Raw genomic sequence first — 20376 nt, 5'->3', positions numbered from 1 at the left:
GGAAGGACATAAAGAAGTTAAAGTTTCCAAGAATCCTCAAAGCCATTACCTTTGAGGTACACTAACAAGTGTAGCAAAAGTACAATCCGTGTGGGAAACTGTGCTCAGCGTGGAGATGACGTGGTTTTCGGGTAAAGCAGCAGCAAAACAACCAGTCCAATGTGTGTTTAATCTTTTTAATGTATAAATTCTGGGTACAAAACTTTCATTAAAATATAACAGCACATTCTCGCTCGTTTTCATTGAACAACTCAGAATGATTCTTCAAATTTTTCTGTTTACACATTTTCTAAATTTCTTTAATTCTTGTCGGTTTCAGACTTACTGTTAATATAATTTCTGTCTGAATACCTTCAACTAAAATTTGATCAGGAAGGCTATGGGCATATTATTATCATGGGTACATAAACAAGGCAAAACATAAACATTGGCACAATATCAAAATAATGAAAATATTAACAAGGCAAAATACATTAAAAAAAAATTCTACATATTTATTGGAAATTAGTTTTGGTTAAAATGCTCAGAACTATTAAAAGTCCTTTATTTTGTCCTTTTTGCCTATGGTTGGCACTAAAGCAAGGACACTTCTCTCTTTTTTTGAGGTACCACACAGTTTGTTTTTTTAACAATAACAATAATGTTAATTATAGTGAAGGATACAGTGTTTATCTATTGTATACACCTGACATTATATTAATTTCTGAGCTATAGACTTGAGAGAGCATCTGAATGACGTGGACACATGCAAGCTATACCGAATCATGTTTAACATTTCTAAACCGTTGAGTGTTCGGCAGACTAGTGAAATGATCGCAGTGCTCTAAACCCAGACATCACCAAGCAAACTTCCAGTTAAGGTGCACTAGGTTGATAAATTAATCTAATAAACATGCAATTTCATTGATTTACAGAAAAAAATGGTTTTCAAAACAATTTAAGTCGAAAAAAAAAAAAAAAAAGTGAAAAGGTGTATTTAGTGAAGAGACGGAAGCCCAGTCCATTTAAGACGATGACAGGTTAAGAACAAAGTTTGGTCTGGATTGTAACCAGCGAGACATTTCATGGCTCTGTTTTTCCGTGTTTATCACAGCTTGCAATTAAAAGAAAAAAACATTTTGAACAAAACTTCCCACTTCCTGGAAGTAGCCCAGAGAGGCACATAGAGAAGATCTTTCACTCCGGCGCCAGGTTGGATTAACCATTGACACGTTCATAGCCATTAACAAGCACAAATTATGCCGTCCACCACTGATAATGACGTAAGGATGTTTGAGAAAGGTGGGTTGGCATGGTGACAGGTTAATGTATATAAAACAGCGTCTGCTGTCTTTCCACGATTGACGCGTCACATGACGGACAGGAGGGTTTGCGTCCATCATCCTCTTTTCCTCCTCCATTATCACAACTATCATCATCATCAGTTTGAGGCGTTTTCCCTCTCTAAATTCCTCTTTCGAAGTGTGACTTCCGGATTAAAATCTTTTTAAAATGTCACCTGAGATTGGAACCAAACAGATGTCACTTTGCAGTGTCTCCTTTCTCCTAAAGACAAACAACACACAAAACAAGGATACAAATATCACTTGACATAAACTATGGAGAGTTTGTTTAATGTGCATTAAGCGAAATTTCTGCAGAATTTCGTAGGCAAAAAGGTCCATTGTCAATAATGTAGTGATGTATGAATCATAGCTTTCAAACCAAGCGGTTTTCTGTTCGTAAATGCGGCAGATACGCATGACCGCTGCAATATCTGAGAGGGGAAATCTTTCACCCTCATGCGAAACTCCAGACCGTGTGGATTCCTATTGAAGTAACAGGATTTTTCCCAAGAAAATTTGCAGAACAACACAATGCGAATGCAACTTTGGGCCGTATGTCCATCAAAGTGTTTTTAGCCAGCTGTGGGCACTTGAGAAGCTTTGGAGCTACAGTGTTTAGCTGCTTACCTTGTAGGCGGCAGTAAACTAAACATTCCTCCAAGGATTATTTTTCATATAAATATTATGGTAGTGTAGGGATGTGGCAAAGACAGCAGCAATATTAACTTCTGCTCCATTTTTGTTTAGTCATTGTGCAAGTAGGATGTGGTGGTTGGTCAGCGTGGTATTTGTCCCGCCCCTCCTCTACTGGTATTGGATGACTGGGTAAAACGTGACTGTGACAAGTGCTGCGTTTTATGTACAGTGCAGTCCAAAAGTTTGGAACCACTAAGATTTTTAATGTTTTTAAAAGAAGTTTCGTCTGCTCACCAAGGCTACATTTATTTAATTAAAAATACAGTAAAAAACAGTAATATTGTGAAATATTATTAAAATTTAAAATAACTGTTTTCTATTTGAATATATTTCACAAAGTAATTTATTCCTGTGATGGCAAAGCTGAATTTTCAGCATCGTTACTCCAGTCTTCAGTGTCACATGATCCTTCAGAAATCATTCTAATATGCTGATCTGCTGCTCAATAAACATTTAATGTGTACAATTGTACAAAATATTTGTGTACAATGTTTTTTTTCAGGATTATTTGATGAATAGAAAGTTCAAAAGAACAGTGTTTATCTGAAATCTAATCTTTTGTAACATTATAAATGTCTTTACTGCCACTTTTGATTGATTTAATGCATCCTTGCTGAATAAAAGTATTCATTTCTTTAATTTCTTTTCAAAAAAATAAAAATAAAAATTCTTACTGACCCCAAACTTTTGAACGGTAGTGTATAATGCTACAGAAGCTTTGTATTTCAGATAAATGCTGTTCTTTTGAACTTTCTATTCATCAAGGAATCCTGAAAAAAAAAGTACACAACTGTTTTCAACATTGAAAATAATCATAAATATTTACTGAGCAGCAGATCAGCATATTAGAATGATTTCTGAAGGATCATGTGACACTGAAGACTGGAGTAATGATGCTGCAAATTCAGCTTTGCATCACAGGAATAAATTACTTTGTCAAATATATTTAAATAGTACACAGTTATTTTAAATTGTAATAATATTTCACAATATTACTGTTTTTTACTGTATTTTTAATTAAATAAATGTAGTCTTGGTGAGCAGATGAAACTTCTTTTAAAAACATTAAAAATCTTAGTGGTTCCAAACTTTTGGACTGTACTGTAGCTCGTCACGCTGATGCCATTTTTAAATAAATAGCGCTCTCTTTGGAGACAATTGAGAAAAAAAATATATATATACATATACCCTGGCATTAGGAAAAAGCTTTTTGGTGGACACACGGCCTTAGGAACAGCAGACCATCCTGAGGAAAAGTATGTTTTCTTCTCCACTAAAGCCTCTCACCTGTGACTGTGCTGGTGTGCTGCGTTCAGGGGGGTCAGCGGTAGCAGGTGAAGCAGGGACACTACCATTGGGCTCAGTGATCAGCAATGTCCGTCTATCCCGGGCCGATTTGGGGTCACACTTTGTCACCCGGAATCTAGAGAAAGGAGGATGTAATGAGAGGAGTCTCCGCACAAACCCCATTAAGCACATTTGGGACAAATTCAGTTAGACAGGGCCAGTCCAGTTCTTTCCCACCAGGCTCAGTAAAACATTTCAATATGGACCTGCTTTGTGCACAGTGATCCTTTTGTAAAAAAAATTAAAGAATAGACAGTCCTGCAAAAGTGTAACTGACAGATATTCAACAAATACACATTAAATATCTAGTTTAGTCATGAAACTCCAGATGGAACAGGCTAAATGTAAAGGCATTATATGCAATCTGTTAGCAATCACATCATTTACTGCATGGCACAAGCAAATTGGCCTCTGTTGATTCTGCAGCATTTAAATAGTCTGGTTCAGTGTTTGCTGTAAGCTGGTCCTGCGGTGCGCTATCAGAGTTCCTCTGAAACCCTTCACCTCCCCCAGCTCCACCTGCCTAGATCTACAATGGGATTTATGCAGGGCTGTCCCCTAATAGTCAACTAACAGTGTAGCAGATCTAGACCAAGACCAAATACATTAACATTGTCATATCGATTAACATGCTAAAACTATTTATTTGTCATGACTGAAATATTCACAATAAATATCTACTTTATTGTATAAAAATATACATACATCATAAGAAGACCTGTTATTTATTAGAGTCACTAAAACGGACTCATGCCTTGTATGTAATTCTGCATATATAACCATGTTTCTGTATGCAAAACACACCTGCCCACAGACAGCACGGTGACCTCTCCTATGTGACTACGTCTGTCAAATTTCTTGCTGGACGAGCGTCTCATCAGAGGCCATTTTTTCTGGTTGCAGCGGTTGCAGATATTCTTTTGTCCTCCGACTCCTCCAATGGTGTGCAGGTGGTTGCAGGTGTGTTTGGCTGTGCTGGGCGGCAACACCGGTAGTGCAGGGCTCTCTGGGCTGGTAGGTGTGTTTGGAGAGGTTGGTGTCATAGGGCCACTGTAGAAAATTGAACAGAAAAATATCAGCTTAACTGCATGAAATACCCAAGACGACCTAGTTACATTTGCCAAAATTTGGTATGTACAGCAGAAAACGCTGCGCTGGGTGATGTGGCCCACAATGTGCTTGACTTTTCTAAGCATACTAATATTTGAAATGTGTATCATAGCATAATGCACACTTTCACACAGTATTTAAACAAAATAACTGTATTTATGCTATTGTTTGGACGCACAGTTTAGGTTTGAACAAAGAGTTATTATCTTAGTCCTTGTGTCGTGAGTCATAAGTACTAATATTATTACATATTTTTATAGCATCTGTTTAAAATGTCAGTAAAAGCAGCATCACAATGGGTAAGTTTGATTCATTATTTATATATTTTAAAATTAAACATTTCTGTGATGGCAAATCTGGATTTTCATTGAATTTTTGATCGTTCAGAAATCATTCTTAATATGCTTTCATTTTACGAATAGAACATTTAAAAGAAAATAATTTATTTGAAATAGAAATCTTTATTTAAAGTCTTTAATTTATTTTGGTGGGTTTAAGGCTTCCTTGCTAAATAAAAGTATATATATATATACACACATACACACACACACACACACACAATGTTTGTATGTTACTACAATACTTAAGATATAATATTTAAGCTATCTATATATAAAATATATATTTGCTGAGCTCTACCACACAATAAAGCAGAAAAGAAGAATGCATTTAACACTGAAAAAAAAAAAAGCTTCACCTTTCACAGGTATTATATTTTAGCTGAAATGCAGCAGAACTGGAGCAGATATTTTAGACAGGCTGATTCTCTCCCCTGCTGCTTTATCTGTCTTTTCCTCTTTCCTTCTGCCTCTATTTATTTTGTCCTTCCACTCTGCCAACTAAAAAAACGAGGGAAACCACTAGATTTTCTCTTATCTGTCTTCATTACACTGCGGGATGTTGTTCTGCTCTGTGCGCATATGTGCGCGTGCCTCGCTCGAGAGGCAGAGGAAGAGCAGGACAGAGATACTTCAATTGCCACCTGCAAGAGGGGCTATGAAGAACAGAGGAGGAAGAGATACACATGCAAACACACACACTACACCAGAACTATTTTCAGTGTGTTTGGCAACGGAGAGCCACACCTAAACAGTGCGAGATCAGTTTGTCCATTTATAAACATCAATAGTCCTCAGTGCAGTTATTAGGGGGTCAAGGTTGTAATGGTTGCCATGGTCCTGTTAGCCCCTGCTGGTAAATGTCGTAACTACAGCATCTAGCTACCAGTGCTGGGGAGTAGTTGCAAGTAATAGCTTATTACTTATTATTACTTATTACTTAATAGCTTGTAGTGTTTTCAGTAGCAAGCTATTTTCTTCAATCAAGTAGCCTATAGTGAAATGAAATGCTACATCACTATATTAGGATGCCTGACTGGCAAATGTTCTTTTCAATGTATGCATACAATGGTAAGTAGAACAATCCAAATCAGTTTGAGATCTCCTGTTTACTGTTTACTCAAGCACTGAAACGCTTGGTGTGGTAAAACAGTACAGAGATATATTTATAAGGTAGAGACGAAAAAGAGCGCTGGTCTGAATAATGTTGAATATTTACCTACAATCCACTGAAAACAATCCTGGAACATACAGCTTGTAAACAGCACTGTACCGCAGGTAAAGACGTTGCAAGAATACACCATGTTTTTGGACATGTACCTTGAACTTAATGCTGTTAAACTGAATAAACAAAGCAAACAGTTTGCTGAAATGTCCACAACATTAAAGGCACAATATGTAAGATTTTTGGTTAAAAATATCCAAAAACCACTAGAAAAATTATATATTTTGTTGACTTTTGTACGGAAATTATTCCAAATGTTTCCAACAATGTTTAATTCCAGAGAAATCCACAATTTTAAACCATGTAATGTCCCACGTCATTGACGTCATATCCATGTCAGACCCTCAATTTCCGGTTTTACTTGCATAGAATCAATGAAAATACCAGAGATGCTTTAATATATTGTGCCTCGTTCTGCTACCACGGCTCTCGGCCCCGCCCTGCTTCCTACCACAGTAATGTTAATAAAACTTTAATGGTACGTTTACACGAAAACGATATGCTTAAAATGGAGAAGTTTTCCTTTGAGTTCTGCATACAGACAACACCATTGTCAAAACGATCCCCATTTACACAAAAACGACTAAAAACGCTGTATTCTGCTGCCTGGCCATTAGATGGCGATGAAACACTATAGACCGAACATCTGATATGCATGCGCATGACGTTTCCACAGATTCTCGTTTTTATTGTTTACACGGAGACCATTTTCAAAAACTTGCACTTTGAAAACCCATTTTCAAAAGCTTGCATTTTAAGGCCCCCAAAATGCTGTTGTCGAGTAAATGAACAGCCACAATTAAAAGTTTTACGTTTTTAGTTGAAAACGGTGTCATGTAAATGGCCCCTAATACATTAGCTCATCCATAAGTCCCTTGCTTTCCATTGGCTATGGAGGTGAAGACGACAACTCCCATGATTCCACGCTCATATTATACATTACAATACATTATTAATAAGCGATCTCTAGCTTTTCTCTATCTCTATCTTTTTGAATTCCTTACTATTGCACAGTACATTAGGGTTCTGCACATTTTCTTTTAGAATCCTCATTCGTCCAATTAATTTTAATTTTAAAATAAAGTGATGTAGCATCAAGGGCTTACATGTAACAATAGACAAGAAAAATGTGATCTCTTCTTTCTGTTTTTCTCTCCTTTAGAGTTTTTAAAGGTGACCTAGAACTTCTTTTTAAAAGATGTAATATAAGTCTAAGGTGTCCCCTGAATGTGTCTGTGAAGTTTCAGCTCAAAATTCCCCATAGATTTTTTTTAATTCATTTTTTTAACTGCCTATTTTGGGGCATCATTAACTATGCACCGATATATAGGTTGCGGCCCCTTTAAATCTCCCGCTCCCCCTCCCCCGGAGCTCACGCTTGCCTTGAACAGCATAAACACAGTTTACAGAGCTAATATAACCCTCAAAATGGATCTTTATAAGTATGGTATTTATTTGGATGTATTACATTTGATTCTGAATGAGTTTGAGGCTATGCTGTGTGGCTAAAGCTAACATTACACACTGTTGGAGAGATTTATAAAGAATGAAGTTGTGTTTATGCATTATACAGACTGCAAGTGTTTAAAAATGAAAATAGCGACGGCTCTCTTGTCTCCGTGAATACAGTAAGAAACGATGGTAACTTTAACCACATTTAACAGTACATTAGCAACATGCTAACGAAACATTTAGATAGACAATTCACAAATATCACTAAAAATATCATGTTATCATGGATCATGTCAGTTATTATTGCTCCATCTGCCATTTTTCGCTATTGTTCTTGCTTGCTTATCTAGTCTGATGATTCAGCTGTGCACATCCAGACGTTCTGCCCTTGTCTAATGGCTTGATCATGGGCTGGCATATGCAAATATTGGGGGCGTACACCCCGACTGTTACGTAACAGTCGGTGTTATGTTTAGATTCACCTGTCCTTCGGAGGTCTTTTAAACAAATGAGATTTATATAAGGAGGAGGAAACAATGGAGTTTGAGACTCACTGTATGTCTTTTCCATGTACTGAACTCTTGTTATTCAACTATGCCAATATAAATTCAATATTGAATTCTAGGGCACCTTTAAAATAAAATAAAAATAATTGTGCATTAGCGCATTGCATATGGAGGAATTTTTGTTTCTATTCTTCAGAGTATGTGGGAAATTGTGTTTCTCTGCATCTCCATGTGGATCAGAGAGAAATATCCTGATTTTACATTTCTTTTCATATTAATTTCATAACAAAAGCATAATACATATACAATCCTTTATATACAGTTGCAATCAAAATTATTCAACCCCCTTAACCCGCAAGACATTTTGCTGCTGAGAACAAAATTTTATTGAAACAATTTATCAAAGGCACTAAACTATTATACAAAGCTTATTAATACACATGAGTGATTCCAAGAATGTAAAGTTGATGAAAAATGGAGGGGAAAGTGCCCATTCCTCTCTTGAAAAAGCTTTCAGATCACTGATAGTCTTTGATATCTAAGTTACCACTGCTATTTTCAATGAGATTTCAATCTGAAGACTGTACAGGCCAATTCTACGACTGATCCTTGATTGCAACTGTATACACATTGTTATTTGTAATTTGAAAACTGTAATCAAATAACTGTACATATAAAATATTGCCCCTTTAAGTAGCTTCAGAGTAGTTAGCTACTTTCTCTAGTAAATGTAGCAAACTACTTTTTCAGAAGGGTAGCTTGTCTTGAACTACACTAAATTGGGCAGCTTGTAGCTTGCAAAGCTAGCTTTAAAATAGCTTCCCCAACACTGTAAGCAGAAATCATCTTTCCCCACTGATGACTATTTATAAATAGCTGTATATTCTGACAAAACACATTATGCAAGTAAGATAAATTGGCAAACTCCACCCCTCTGCACATAAGCCACACCCTGATGCCCTGTGCTCTCCTCAGTAGTAACACCCGATCACACTTCATTCTGAGCACCACTCATTATTTTTCCTTTTACAGTACATGGCTCTACACCTTTCACCTTCCCTATCCTCTGCTCCTCTTTATATCGGTCTTAATAATATAATTCTTGACTGGAGGAGGCAAATTCACAAATTCACACTGCTTATACGGCGTGTGAGACTCAAGCAGAGTGACCTCATTGTTCAACCCAAATCTGGTATTCACATGAATGCTCAGACCAACTAAAAAAAACAAACACAACATTAGAGGAGGAAATTTGGGATTTCCCAAAAATGAGAATTCCGTCATCATTTAATAACATTCCTGTTCAAACTAACACCCATACCCTGTCCTTATCCCAAGCCCATATGACTTTCTTTGTTCCATGGAACACAAAAGCAGACATTTTAAAGAATATTCTGGTTGAGCTTGTCAATGTAATCACAATGAATGGAGATCTAAGCCTCAAGTATTGTAGTATTTTTCATACTCAAAGTAAATTATTTTTTTTTTAAATCTGTGAAAACAAGTGTAACATTTTTAATGAATTGGTTAAACCTATCGAAATGATTCATTCCAGTTCTCTCACTGATCTTGTTACAGCAGTTTTCTTAAAAGCTCACTGGAGGGGAAGATTATCAATGAAAAAGGACTATCATATAAAATTAGAAGTCTTATAGTACACATTTACAGTAGGACCCCTTTTAAAATACTTTCATGGTCCTTTCAAACTGTTGAAGCTTAAAAGCAACCAGGACATTTATTTCCTTTTTTGTTCCACTGCATAAATAAAAGCGCACAGGTTTGGAATGACATGAGAGTGAGTATATGATGACAGAACATTCATTTTTTATGAGTGAACCATCCCTTTAATCTAGGGACTGATGTGCAAGAATGCGAATTACATAATGAAAAAAATAGATGATTTCAGGATGAATAAACATTCACTCATGTATTTTGAAATGTTTCAGGAAGACGCTGTATTATAGCTGAGGTAAGAAAAACAAAAGTGAATTTTTATCTTTAATCTCATCCTGTGATAAGATTAAAGATGATCTTGATGACAGTAGTCATAGTACCAAGTAAATGAACTGTCATCATCTATAAACTGATGTCATGATGCTGGTAAAACAGAGCATGATAAAACTGATTTCTTTTACATATGTATCAGGGTGGAGACCATTGCTCCACCCAGACCTCTATTCCATGACTCCTCTGTATATGAGGTTTTGAAAGTCTACCTGGAACTTATTTCAGGCTTGCAGCACTGTCGGCGATTGATTTTTTTTTTTTTTTTTGCACTTCGTGGTGATTTTCCCCACAATGTGTCATATGAGACAGACAGAACCACCTCAGTCCCTAAATGCAGATCTGTCCTGTTGTGCTGCTGCCGCCGTTATTTGAGAAGCGACAGCACCATCTTTTGGAGGGATGAGGTACTGTTTTACAAAAGATGTAGTTCACTTGATCACATTCACTAGCAAAACATTCATGCTTGTTTTAAAAGTATGCTACTGTGCCTTTAAAAGTTTGTTTATTTGTATAAAATGAGGTAAAAAAAAAAACATCTGAGACCGATAGTGGAAAAGACTTGAAAATACTTTGAACACATATTGAATTAAATTACCAGCATAAAAAACTGAGTGATAAAAATAAATAATTTAAATGTATTTTATTTGTTTTTCTTTAAACTTGATTTTAATGTCATTTTTAGGTTTAAATCAGGATTATCAGTTAACTAAAACAATTAAAAACATCTGTTAAATTAAATAAATTTGAAATAAAATAAAATATAAATATTAGTTGAAAAAAACTTAACTAAACAAAAATTAGAAAAAAAAAGCAAATAAATGAAAACAATCAAAACTAATAAAATGAAAAAAGCAAATTATTACTAAAAAGAATTATTATAAATTAAACTAAAATTAACATTAAAACTAAAAACATAAAAGCAAATTCAAAATAAAACTATAGTAAAAAAAAAGTTTAAATTCACTTTTTAATTATTGACCTCACTGTCATGTGTGTGTGTGTGTGTGTGTATGTACATGTGTGTGTGTGTGTACACTTGTTTAATTTTATTTGTACGGGCCTAATTGTCCTTACTTATATAGTTAAATATTATTACAAGTGACTAGTGAGAACATTTTACTGGTCCTCACTAGTTAAAAAGGCTTATAAATAGGCCAAAACATCTTTTTTTTTAAATCTAGTCTTTTGCACGTTTCTGTGATGTTTAGGGGTTGGGTTAGGCGATATCCCTTATACCATTATATCAATGGAAGTCTACGCAATGTCCTCAGTAATATAGTGAAACAGACATGCTTGCGTGCAGCAATGTGTATGCATCCATGTATTTTGCAAGTATATGAAAGACATAAAGGAGGACTTACCCCTCTGAGTCTATACTCTCCTGAACCATGGCTTTGAGTGCATCAGAGTTGGCTAGTGAAAGAGAATAAGAGAGTTTATTAAATGACTTCTAAATTAGAACATGTAAGAGTCTGCAGCCTCAGATGCAGAACCATTTGCTTGACTGGAGTCTTTTGACTAATGAAAACAGCTGACTGCCTTCAGATGCAACCGCAGCACATAATCTTAGTGGACACAGGGTAGCTTCATGACATCAAAACACACATTACAAATAGTGTAAGCCACATTTTACAGCTGACTCACATCATTGAACTTACAGTTATTGTTAGATAACAGCAGAATTAGGGTTAACCCCAGATCAGTACAAGCATCAATGTGAAGACAACATGGAGATGCCATACTAAATGTCTTCAAAAAGGCAATCAACTTCAAAATGTTAATATTTTCATAGGGTGGCACCTGAATTGTGCAACCACTGGCAGTGAAAGTGCCTTGCATTTTACAAAACTCTCAGTTCCTTCCGTTTACAGAAGAGCCACTTATAATTTTTAAGAAGATAAATGTATTGTGTTCTTCCACTAGATGTTTCTGAAAGGTTAATGTGCATGCATTGTTACCAAGCTGTAGAGAAGGTGAAATATGAAAGAAACACACAAACACAAGATACAAGCAGCAGTAATACCACTTCCTCTCTACATGTCACGCTCAGGGGAAAGAAACATTTTGAAATGCTGGTGATTAGTTACCATGGAATGACTAATGTTTTTTCTAAACAGGTCTAAATAGACTAAGCCAACTAAAATGATAGTTCTGCTATTTTTGTTTCTCAGATCACGGTTTCCATTTCATGTAAAACTGAAATTTCCTTGTGTCCTTCAAAAGTTTTTGGCCTTTACGCAATCAAGGGCCCTGTTTACACCTGGTATTAAGACGTGTTTTGGTTGATCGGATCAGAAGTAGACGAGGGAAACACATTCCCATTTACTCCTGGTGTTTTAATCAGTCTCTTTTGCCCACTTTCAACCACTTCTGCCCTGATTTCTTCGATGGGAGGGTCTATGGGTGGGTAAAAGCTTTTTCAGATCTTTTTTAAAAATGAACGCACCGAAGTCAATGAGCATCAGCTTTCGTTTCTGCTCTGACAGCCACAAGACCACAACAAACGCAGTTAGTGCGTGTTAGAAATCAGAGAACATTGTGTTTGGTACGTTTTTCATCTTCAAACCAAACTTGGGTCTTCAGTCGACAAGGTTTAAAGGTGATAGAGAGGATTTTTTCGTCGACTGAGAATCCAAAGACTGTTACTGAGTTTTTGAAATGAGCGCATGCGTAAGAACAACCCCCCTCCTTCGAAGGAACACCTCCCAAAACTCGTAAACACTCGTATTGGAACACGAGTGTTTACCACCGGCATTCGCTGTGTTGTGTTAGTGGATTCATTATGTCGGAATCACCGCAGGTAACTCATAATCTGCAGTTGTTACTCCTGTCTCCGGACAAAAACATTGCATGCGGCGCATGTGGAGTGTGGAAAGTTACTGGAGCGCGCAGTCGCGCTCGTCTCTCACAAGGAACGTCACGGCAGTGACTGACAAGCCAGAGGGCCAATCGTTTACGCGATGATCGCGTAAACGATTGGCTGATGTTTTTAAGGCCCTACCTTGTGCACAGATGATATATATTAATATTATTCCTTTCAGTGCACCTAATAAATAGTCTTTTATCAGTTAGTAAAGACAGTTTCAAGTAATATTGCAAAAATGTATAAAACAAAACATCCTCTTTAGCACCTTTAAATCCATCTGGCTAGCATGCTTCCCATGTTTACTCATTAGATCAGACGGAGGGTAGTAGTTGTTCGAACACATCCAACCACATGAGAGTCTACACTACAAAAGCAATCTGGTTGAATGCATTTTTGACTAGCTCTAAGTGATTGAAAGTGGACAAGCTCAAAATGTTTTAACACTTTGACGCGTACGATCACACTGGTGTGATCAGTCTTGGCTGGCCCCAGGAGCGTACGATCACACTGGTGTGATTAAAACGTTCAGCGCATCACGTGATCAACTGCCAAATTCAAATGTGCGTGAGAGCTTTGGCTGGCGCTAAACCAGAGACGGACGCGCGCAGCACTTTTCATTTATCACATTTGTGCAGTGTTTTCAAACAAATAATGTTTATTTTAGGTTTCAGACATTTAAATACACATGAATACTAACAAAACAATATATTTAGAGTTTGTAAAATACACAATTATGTCTATAGAAGCGGAAATAACCCTTCCCATTATAATTAGACAACACGTTTTATTCATATCAGATACACATTGTGAAAGTAACTTTAAAGCTTACTTTATTCTTCCCCAGTTCACCGACTCACTTACTTTCATGTATTTCGGGAGAAGTGGATGAATTCACGTGTTGTAAATCCAACAGATCCGATTCTCTGTGCGGCGCAAACTAACATGGCGGCGCCCACCGTCGAGCATATAGCTCATCTAACATGATCGTTATAAAGGTGTTTAAACAGCAAAACACATCCACTTGCACATATTTGGCAATCGGAATATCAGATATTTCATGCTATTGTTAACAAATTTGTGAATATTTTGAATAAAAAAGGAAAAATGAAATAAAAGCAGATCATCAGTCATACAGCGCTGCGGTGTGTCACGTAACAAGCGATGACGCGTCACCATGGAAACCATAAAGTGATACGTTCTAAATAATGGTCGCCTTAAAAAACAAAAAAACACTCACGCTGGAGGGGTCAGACAACATACATATTTTATTTGGCGTCATCCACTTGTGATCCGATTGACCAAAACACATTTTAATACCAGGTGTGAACAGGACCAAGAAATCAAGCTGAACAAACTCACGACTGGTTTACAAAGCCTGAAACATGAACATGTGTTTCTTAACATGCTTGATCAGCACTGTCTTAATTTAAACCCATAATACATAAAGCTGGCAAATGACCATGGTATAAGCAGGATAATGCACTTTGCCTCCATGTTGTGCATTAAAATGGTTTAATGCACAGCTAGCAATGCATTATCCCTTACTTATTTCTTACTCTTTTTTTTTTTTTTTTTTTTTTTTTTTTTTTCCAAAATTCTAAAGTATTCTATTTATTACTAAGTAGATTGTGCAGTCAGTTGAATCAGCTGAAGGTATCTGAATCAGCCTGGAGACACACTCAATGCAGCTGATATGAGAACATGTTGTCTGGTGTGACCTCATGTTGATTCACTGCTCTGAAGTCAGCTGAGGATTGTTTATGCTCCGTCACAATCAATGCTACATCACAATCGATGTGACTGACTGGTTACCATGCCTCATATTTTCCTCAGCGCATTCAAACCTACAAAGACATGTTATTCGTTCTGACAGACCTTGGTCTAATCTTTACCAGAGTTTGTCAAACTGGTCATGTGACCATTATTAGAAAGTATTGTGGTATCTAAACTCATCTTTATCCCCACATTCATTCACCTTACCTTCATTTTTCATGATGTAGTGAACGATTTGGCCCACCGTGTCAGCGTTGGAATCACTGAAGGTGTCATTTAGATCTGGAAGAGAGAGAGAGAGAGAGAGAGAGAGAGAGAGAGAGAGAGATGGGTTGTGTTAAAAAATAGAAGAATAACACTTTATTCTATTGAATATTAGTCAACTTGCCTTTGTTAGAAAAAAATAATAAACTGATAAAGTAAAAGTGATGTGCATTTTTGAAAAACAAAAACAAACAATAAACCACCCAGCTTGTTTAGTGTTATGCAGAACCAAAACAAAAAAATGCAACTACTGAAGCTACACAAAACATCCAAAGAAAGTGTGCTGGTTTAACAGCCTTTATCTCAAACTGTCATCACAAACCAACTGTTATTAGTGTTTGTTATTTCATGACACTCAATATGCAGGTGGTATGAAATTATTTTTGCTGACACAGTATTACTAAAAAGGACTTGCGTATGAAAGCAGAAAACACTAATATTTACAATACTAACAATAAATATGGTCTGTTGACTCGTGAAAGGTTTCATAAAGGCATCTGGAGATGGAAGGGTATTTCTGCAAAACTACTGCTCAGAGGAGGCCGCTTACAGAAAACACACCACCCATGTCCTTCCTGAAGTCATGGACCCCTGTTTGAAAAGATCAGACTTCCTGTGTTGGATTTGCGCTCACAGCTGGGGATCAGACGGAGAAATATGTAGTTCTGGAGTCATATAAAGTTTACGACTACTAATCTGCTTTCTGTTTTTGTTAGTTTTTGCATGTGTTAATCTACAGCTAAATAATTTCCATACAAAAATGGCAAAATAAGTATAAGGGACAGTCTAACTTTACTAACAACAAAAAAGCCAAAATTACACCCACAATGATCACCCCAATGCTGCATTTCAGTTTCTCTCTAAATCAGAGCCACAGTTATTGTAAATCCATCTACAAATCAAATCACTAGGCCTGAAGATCTCATGGGAGGCTCGTGGGAAAACAGTGAGTGGCTCTAATTACTCTCAATATCTTTAAACAAAGATATTCTGTAAAAACATTCAAGAGGAAATGTACTGAAAGAAAAAAATGTAATTGATGTAAAAAAAAAAAAAAAAAAAAAAAAAAAAAAAAAACATTCTAGACAAAGCACTTGACTCAGTGTTGATATCATTAACCAAAACTAAAACGGTAACACTTTACAATAAGGTCTCAGTTAACATTCGTTAGTACATTAACTTACATAAACTAAAAATGAGCAATACATTTTTACAGCATTTATTAATCTTTGTTAATATTAGTTAATAAAAGTATTCATGTTCATGTTAGTTCACAGTGCATAAACTAATGTTAAATGGATAGTTCACCCTAAAATGAAAACTTAACCATAATTTACTCGCACGTTTTTGTTAATCTTGATTTTTCACAACTTGTTTGCTTTTTCTGGGAGAAACGGAGTGAACTGCAATGCTAACCGAGTCACACGAACGAGCATGTCGCATAGCCGTGCACTAAAGACCAACGACCGAGGTCAGGATTTTTGTTAAATAACACATTAGATTTCATTTTGTATTCCCACAGAACATTTAAAATATATGACACCTGTCACATGGGATTATTCTGTGGTACTTTTGGGTCTTTGTTAAAAAGCTTGGTGCTGGTTGCTATTCACTGCCATTATATGGACAAGCGCGAGTGGGACATTTTTATTTAATTTTTTTTTTAAATCTCCTTTTGTGGTCCATAAAAGAAAGAAAGGCATACACATTAAAACAACAGCAGGGTGAGTAAATGGTGACTTAATTTTCATTTTAAGGTGAACTATCTCTTTAACAGATATATTTTTTGATTTTAAATAATGTATTAGTAAATGTTGAGATTAACGTTAATTAAGATTAAATGCTGTAGATGTATTTTTAATTGTTAGTTCATGTTAACTAATGTAGTTAACTAATGTTAAAAGAAAACCTTATTGTAAAGTGTTTTTGTTAATTGGGAGAAAAAAAAATGTCCGTTTTAGTAATTTAGTACTTCAGCTTGAACTTATTTTATTTCACTTAGCAACATTTCTAAATTTAATTTCCGTGCTTTACATTTTTTTAAGTTGAAGTATGATATATATTTATATATTATACTTCAACTTAAAAAAATGCAACATATCTAGTGCCGTATCACATGCAATGGGATATGGGTGGATCCAAAGATTTGAAGACAAACAAAGAGAGAGAAAGAGGGTTGTGTCAGGTTGAACAAGTCCACACACACTTTTAAATTTCCTAGAATTCAGACAATGCCACATGAACATTCCTAGAAAAGCAGCAAACAATACATCTAGACCTGCATTTTAAAATAAATAAATACATATATAAAAAAAATATATATATAATTTGAAAAATAACATGGTTGATCCTTTAGCTTAAATGTGGATGATAAGAAAAGAATGTTGGCTAGTTTCCTGGAGCAAAAATGCCACGTAGACACCACCATAGCAGCAGTGTACATACACAAACATACAGTTTTAAACAACGCACAGACAAAAACTGGTTACGAACATTAGTAAACATAAAGGTGAACACAGAGAACAATACAATAGAATTTGCATTACTGTGGCCAGCCCAGTTCTTAACTGCAAGGTTTGTCAAGTGCTCTTCAAATAGTTGTTAAAAACAAATCTTTGTTCTCTAGCATGTATGACGTGTCTTAGGCAGGACAAGTTCTGACGCAGAACCCGGAAGTGCTGCACTGTGTTTACTACATCAACCGCATAGGAGACTGACATGGAAGAGAAGGAATTGTTGAATAAAGTCATTATTTTTGTTTTTGCGCACAAAAAGTATTCTTGTCGCTTCATAACATTAAGGTTGAACCACTGTAGTCACGTGGACTATTTTAACAATGTCTTTACTACCTTTCTGGGCCTTGAAAAGTGCAATGACATTGCTGCCTATGTGTGGTTCAGATACCTCTCGGATGTCATCAAAAATATCTTAATTTGTTTTCCGAAGACGAACAAAGGTCTTACAGGTTTGGAACAACATGAGAGTAATTAATGACATAAATTTCATTTTTGGGTGAACTAACCCTTTAACCATAAAGCATAAAGCAAGTCATGACTGTTACGCACATTTTCTTAGAAAAATGAAACTAGTTTGTCCAGCACATTTTACAATACATATTGTTTCAAAGAAGCTTTATAAAATAAGGCTAAATGACATCAGTAAGACAACTGTGGCCTGTGGCAAGTAAAACCTCCCTAAGATGAGGAAGAAACATAGAGTGGCGTATTAAGCATTGGCTATTCTCCAATTTAAAATTGACGGTACTAAAACTGATTACTGTGAATACTTACGATACCATCACAGACATGTCAAAATAATGAGAAGATGAATATTTTTTTATGAGACAAAATAAGATGAGAGTAAGTGTGTTAGAAGAGGCTTAACAGAAGGGGCTACATTTCAAGAGTTTTTCTTTTCCATGACATTTCGTCACCTTTCTTCTTAAGTAAAGAATGTCTGAAAACAAGAAAAACTAATTTGATTTCAAGTGGGTTGAATATAAACCTCAGCTTAAATCTGCCATCCCACAAGCACTTGAAACACCAAAACACCATGGAATGAGGTCACGTATCCACTTTAGATGGTCCTTCAACTGATTGCTAAGAGGAAAGTAGTTTAAAAATATTTACCTCTTAAGTCTTTACTTTCACGTCAATCCACTTCTTATATACCATGCAGCTTTCAATACACAACCATCTGACTTCAGCAAGCAATGAAGAGCCGATTAATAGAAAAAATAAATAGCTGCTGCTCCAATGTTCATTTTAAGATCCCTGATTTCACAAACTCCTTCCTGCAATTTCACTGCCCATAACAAAAATCACAGGAACTGAATGATGAGGTGTCATTTGTTTTAGAGGAAGTTTGACCTCCTTCTGCCATTTAAAGAAACATGGTCAATAAATGTGTAAAACTAAAACTAAACTAAATTTCAACAAAACATTCACCTCCTTTTTCTGGATCTTTATCTTCTTCGTCTTCCTCTTTCTCCAACTCTTCATCTTCCTCTGACTCAGTTGTACAGCGGTAGCCCTTCCTCTTCAGGATGTGGCAGATGAGGACTCCCAGAAGCCCCAGCAGAAAGAAGAAAGGCACCAGAATAAAGGCAATATACTCTGGGTTACCATCACCCTTGCCAGCTGAAGAGAGGAGACAATCAATTAATAAAAAAAAATTCGGTAACACTTTACATAAACCCTTACTGTATATATAATATGCTTTTTTTGCATCCTATAATTCATTGTATGATCTCATGAATAACTTTAACCACCAGTATAATACTGATCTATTCATGATTGAACACACCTTTATAATGCATTAAAATATGACAAACAACCAATTTCAGAACCTGCAAATATTAACTTTGGTTACAATTATTTATGAAAAGATATGATGCATTATAATGAAGACTGTAAATATCTTTATAATGAATTATACACATTATACAATGTTTTGTGCACATATTTGTTAACTTTTATATGGTTATGTGCCACTTAAATTAACCAACTGAACTTTTAGCTGCTTTTACATTCTCTCTCTTCTCTGGAAAAATGGACCAAAAATAATGATGACTTATCTTGCACTCAGGGGTGTATACAATTTTTTTTGTCCAATAGCATGCTGGCAAGAATCAGAACGCCCCTCCCCCTTATAGCATCTAGGTGTTGTGGGAGAAGCATTTTTCACATCTTTATCAAACCAAACCAAGCTGCTACGAGGTGAATCGCAACATTACAAACTTCAGTTTAAAAAAAAACAAAAAAGTATTTGAATTGAAAATGAGACAAAATGATAAAAGGTTCAAGACTGTGTACTTAACAGCTTTAATGAGGGGGAAGAACTACAAGCCAATATAGCATTGCAAATGACAAATAAAAAATGATTAAAAAAAATACAGAACTATTGATTTAAAGATTTTGTTCATGTATACAGAAACAATATATTTAAAAAAAAAAATTATTGCAAAATATGCCTACATATACACAAACTGATTCATACGTCCTTCACAGTGTGGGAGTCTTGGGCACTAAAGAGTTCTTTTAGCGTGATTTGATTGTCAATTAGTGAGGTTGAAACAATATAGTCGATATGTTCATAGACTAAATCAAAACTTCATTCAGTTACTATATTCTGAAACTTTTGCCACAGTGGAGAGCTAACAGCAGAGTTAGCACAGCTTATTCAATAAGTGCTGAGAGCTAGTGTCTACACAGACAGAAAAACACATTACACAGCTCAAAATGAGACAGGCCAAGTGTTTGGTCAGTCAGATACATAGAGAATGACAGAAAGGGCAAGAATGAGTGAAAGCAAAGGCTGCAGAGGGAAAGAATGACCTCGGAGAACAGCACAGAGGACAGACACTGTCATGGTACCCTGCAGTGAGTGACTCAGGGGACGCAGTAATCCCTGTAAATTTCCACTGTACGGTTACACTCTCTTATTTCATCACTCTCTTCTACATCTT

At 35.9% G+C, this 20376-nt stretch overlaps 1 protein-coding gene across 1 annotated transcript in view; it reads right to left on the bottom strand.

The window, feature by feature from the left end:
• Positions 1–162: 162 nt before the first annotated feature.
• The window catches only part of rell1 (RELT like 1), a 28725-nt gene continuing 8511 nt past the window's right edge, over positions 163–20376 (bottom strand). Inside the window, exons 2-7 of the mRNA XM_048185272.1 lie at positions 18857–19048; positions 14853–14927; positions 11368–11419; positions 4173–4418; positions 3309–3444; positions 163–1545 (exon numbers count right to left, since the gene is read on the bottom strand). Coding sequence (XP_048041229.1) covers positions 1522–1545; positions 3309–3444; positions 4173–4418; positions 11368–11419; positions 14853–14927; positions 18857–19048 — 725 coding nt within the window. The 3' untranslated portion in view covers positions 163–1521. The remainder of the gene's footprint in view (positions 1546–3308; positions 3445–4172; positions 4419–11367; positions 11420–14852; positions 14928–18856; positions 19049–20376) is intronic.

This window comes from Megalobrama amblycephala, linkage group LG3 (assembly GCF_018812025.1).
Source record: "Megalobrama amblycephala isolate DHTTF-2021 linkage group LG3, ASM1881202v1, whole genome shotgun sequence".
Classification (NCBI taxonomy): domain Eukaryota; kingdom Metazoa; phylum Chordata; class Actinopteri; order Cypriniformes; family Xenocyprididae; genus Megalobrama; species Megalobrama amblycephala.
The sequence above is the reverse complement of the archived record's forward strand: the minus strand, read 5'-3'. Positions and strand labels throughout refer to the sequence as shown.